General features: G+C 36.9%; 1 protein-coding gene across 1 annotated transcript; it reads right to left on the reverse strand.

Moving 5' to 3' along the window:
- Positions 1 to 965: 965 nt before the first annotated feature.
- Positions 966 to 1,323, reverse strand: SARC_08857 (hypothetical protein; the record flags this gene model as incomplete). Its single annotated transcript, XM_014297145.1, has 1 exon — positions 966 to 1,323. A coding segment is annotated over one exon (358 nt), but the record flags the coding sequence as incomplete, so codon positions are not given.
- Between the last annotated feature and the right edge of the window lie 2,420 nt (positions 1,324 to 3,743).

The following is a 3,743-nucleotide window of genomic DNA, read 5'->3' on the forward strand; positions in this document are numbered from 1 at the left end:
ATACGCATCCTGAATTTTCTCTATAGCTATTTGAGCGCTATTACCTCTGGCGATCAGCTTTTCCATAGTCCTCCAAAAACATAGACGCAAACTAGAAGTGCACTTCACCCTACCTCGCTCACTATCAGTAAAGAAGTGGGCAGGTTTGCTCCCATAAAGTCCCGTGTCATACTCCTGCCATAGTTGCCACAGAGTTCTGATTCCTTTGTTAAGACAGGCTTCGCGAGAATCGTGGGGCTCATGCATGTCATTGTGCTGCATGTTGCTACTTGCTTCATTCTGGGCGTTTGCTGGGCGAGCGTTTCCTGCGGCATTATTGTTATGCTTGGAAATTCGTACGGGCTTGTACTGGAAGTCAAAGTCTATTAAATTCGCCCATAATATCCTGCCTTAGTTTTCTGTGATTGTTCTTGAACACATTGTGATGTTGATCGATTTTCATTTCCATATCCTCGATCATACGCTTCAAGTGGGTAATATATGCGCTTAAAAAGCTATCATATGGTTCTGCATATCGTGCAGGTTGAGATTGTTAGCATTAACATTGTTAAAGTTCTGGTCAGTACCTTCAACTTCTTGGACTCTGAAGCCATCAACTCCTGCACGAATCACAACTGCAGGTCGTCGCAAAATCACCAACCTCTTAATCTCATCAATTATATACGGAAAAAAATGTCTTACCATATCGTCGCAATATTTGCGGTACTCTACTGGTACTAAAAGGGACTCAGTTATACCGAGATACAGTGCAACAATAGAAAAAATTCTTTTATTCTGGATATGAAAGCCAGGTAGGTCGCACACACCTGGTATAACCAACTTTAAGTCCTCATCGTTAAGATTGAAGTCTGCAGTATAAGAATAACGATAGTAAATATTTGTAATTTCAGTATACACATATTTACGAATAAGTGTGCCATATATAGATACACATAGTTTATTCACAACACTAATCAAAAGCTTACCTGAATCGATCCTATAGTTGCAAGCACATCGGGGTCCACATAAGGCCTCAGATACTTTAGCATCAGGATCCGGCATCAAAGAGTTGGAGTATCCATCGACCTGACGATTTGACTTTTTCTTTCTCTGACCCTTTGTTCGGGTCCTGGCCCATCTGCCTCTACCTTCTGCATCATCTTTTGAGCGTTCACGTCTCTGAGAATATGTACACGAGCACTTTCTGAGACTATGCGTGCCGATTTCGTCGACTTCATCTTTAGCCACAAAATTGTCTAGCCTTACAATTTTAGCAATCGCTGTCCTAGCTACATCTGGTTTTAATATGTCATCCCGACCCACAGTACCAATTAGAGTGCACATATATCCCAAATCCAACTGATGCGTATTAGTTCTCTCTAGTATGCGTTCTACAAGGTGAGCGGCCAGTGCACTAAGAGCGCAAAAGTAAAAATCCATAGAGCCAAGTAAGATTTGTGTGGCTACCTGACCCTTCTCTCTGAGATTCTTACTGCGAACTAGAGTCACAAAAAGCTGTTCTGGATTGTCGTCATTGGGCTTCAAATCCACATATTTAATATTTGTCACATCATCCACTCGACATATAAGCTGAAATGTCAAAGTCCAAAGAGCATGCAGACCACCATTATGAAAATTCCTATTTTCTAAATCGATAGCAAGAATTTGACGAAATTCATCGTACTCTATAGGACGTTTAGCAGCGTCAGCCTTGCCCTCACCCCTAAGCTCTGCCCTCTCAATGGTTTTCAATTAGTCATTCATATCCTTTGATCTCGTAGGATTCCCCTTCATATCAACTGGATCCCAATCAATAGCATTGCGCGGCATATAGTATGAGATAGACTTCTTTAAAGCTTAGTCCTGACTCCCTACGTAGTGTAGGGTGATCATCAGGGCCAAGATTCTCTCTACCATATGCAAGTAGACAGAAGTATTTGAATATGTCCTGCGGTAATATCTGTATTGTGATTTCATGCGGAATATTCATCAGATTCTCATACGCGTCCCAATCATGGCCTGGTTGCCAGTATTGCAGAAAATCCTTGTAGTTTTATTTTTTTTTGCATATCGTTTGAGGTTGCTATGTGAGGGAGCCATCGTATCACCTAGTCGTTGATCTACGAGTGCAAAAGTTGTACAAAGTTGCAAGAATTCGATGGTATTTCCAACCGTAGGTGCAACAAATTTGGTCAGGCCACTAATAAAATACTATGGAATATGTGAGAAATACCGCCAGAAATCCATTGTATCTGACCGAAGGCTCTTTTGTCAGCCAATGAGATAGTAGGCTGCAGTCTAGAATCTCAGACAACGGTCCAGAGCAACAGGTACCAGTGTTAGAGTACAATATGGGTTGTGCAACCGACACAATATGTGGCAGTACGTGATGTGTGTCGTTGTGAATGAAATATTGCGTGCAAAAATTATTTTTTTAGTCCGAGTTGGGGCATATTGGGTAAATTTACTATAGCGCGGGGCGCTTAACTTGGAGGGAGGCGAGAGCAGAGCGCTTAATTGGCGGGAGGAGAGAGCGGGACACTTAACAGCCGTAGTCGTCACGGGACGCTTAACAGCCGTAGTCTTAAGAGTTAGTCATACCAGCTGTAGTCGTAAGAGTCCCCCTATTTACGAGTAGTAGTAGTCTCTACTCTCTACTCTTACACACTCAAAAGTCAAAACACTGCGTATGTATCTCAGATTTTGCATTCAATTTTTGTGTTCAACCCTTCTAAATTGAAACAGTTACATTATTTTTACAACGATATTTTCGTATAGAATAGAGTATACTTTGAGTAGCTTAGACAGCAAGCGGATTTGCACTCACGGCGGGCGGCGAAATACACAGTATAAAGGTGAATAGATTGTACGTAAATATATGTATATGTGTGTAATGTATGTATATGTAAATGTATATGTATATGTATATGTATATGTATATGTATACGTATACGTATACGTATATGTATATGTATATGTATATGTATATGTATATGTATATGTATATGTATATGTATATGTATATGTATATGTATATGTATAGGTATATGTATATGTATATGTATATGTATATGTATATGTATATGTGTATATACATATATGTATAAATATATACATATGTATATGTATACGTATTTGTATATGTATATAAATATGTATATATATATATATATGTATATGTATATGTATATGTATATGTATATGACAGGTATATGTACATGTATATGGTCTATGTATATGGTCTATGTCTATGTCTATGTCTATGTCTATGTCTATGTCTATGTCTATGTCCATGTCTATGTCTATGTCCATGTCTATGTCCATATCTATGTCTATGTCTATGTCTATGTCTTATGTATGTGTATGTGTATGTATATATATATGTATATGTATACGTAAATGTATATGTATATGTATATTTATATGTATATTTATCTGTATATCAATATATATATATATATATAAATATGTGTGTGTGCGTGCGTGTACGTATATGTATATGTATATATCTATGTACACATATATGTACATGTACATGTACATGTGTATGTCTATGTATATGTATATGTATATATATACGAATATGTATATGTATATATATATATATATATATGTGTGTGCACGTGTATATGTATATGTATGTGTATGTGTATGTGCACTTGTATATATATGTATGTGTATATGTATATGTATATGTCGTATTATATATATATATATAGTATATATATATATATATATATACATAATATATATATATATATATA

The sequence above is a fragment of the Sphaeroforma arctica genome (assembly GCF_001186125.1).
Source record: "Sphaeroforma arctica JP610 unplaced genomic scaffold supercont1.841, whole genome shotgun sequence".
Classification (NCBI taxonomy): domain Eukaryota; class Ichthyosporea; order Ichthyophonida; genus Sphaeroforma; species Sphaeroforma arctica.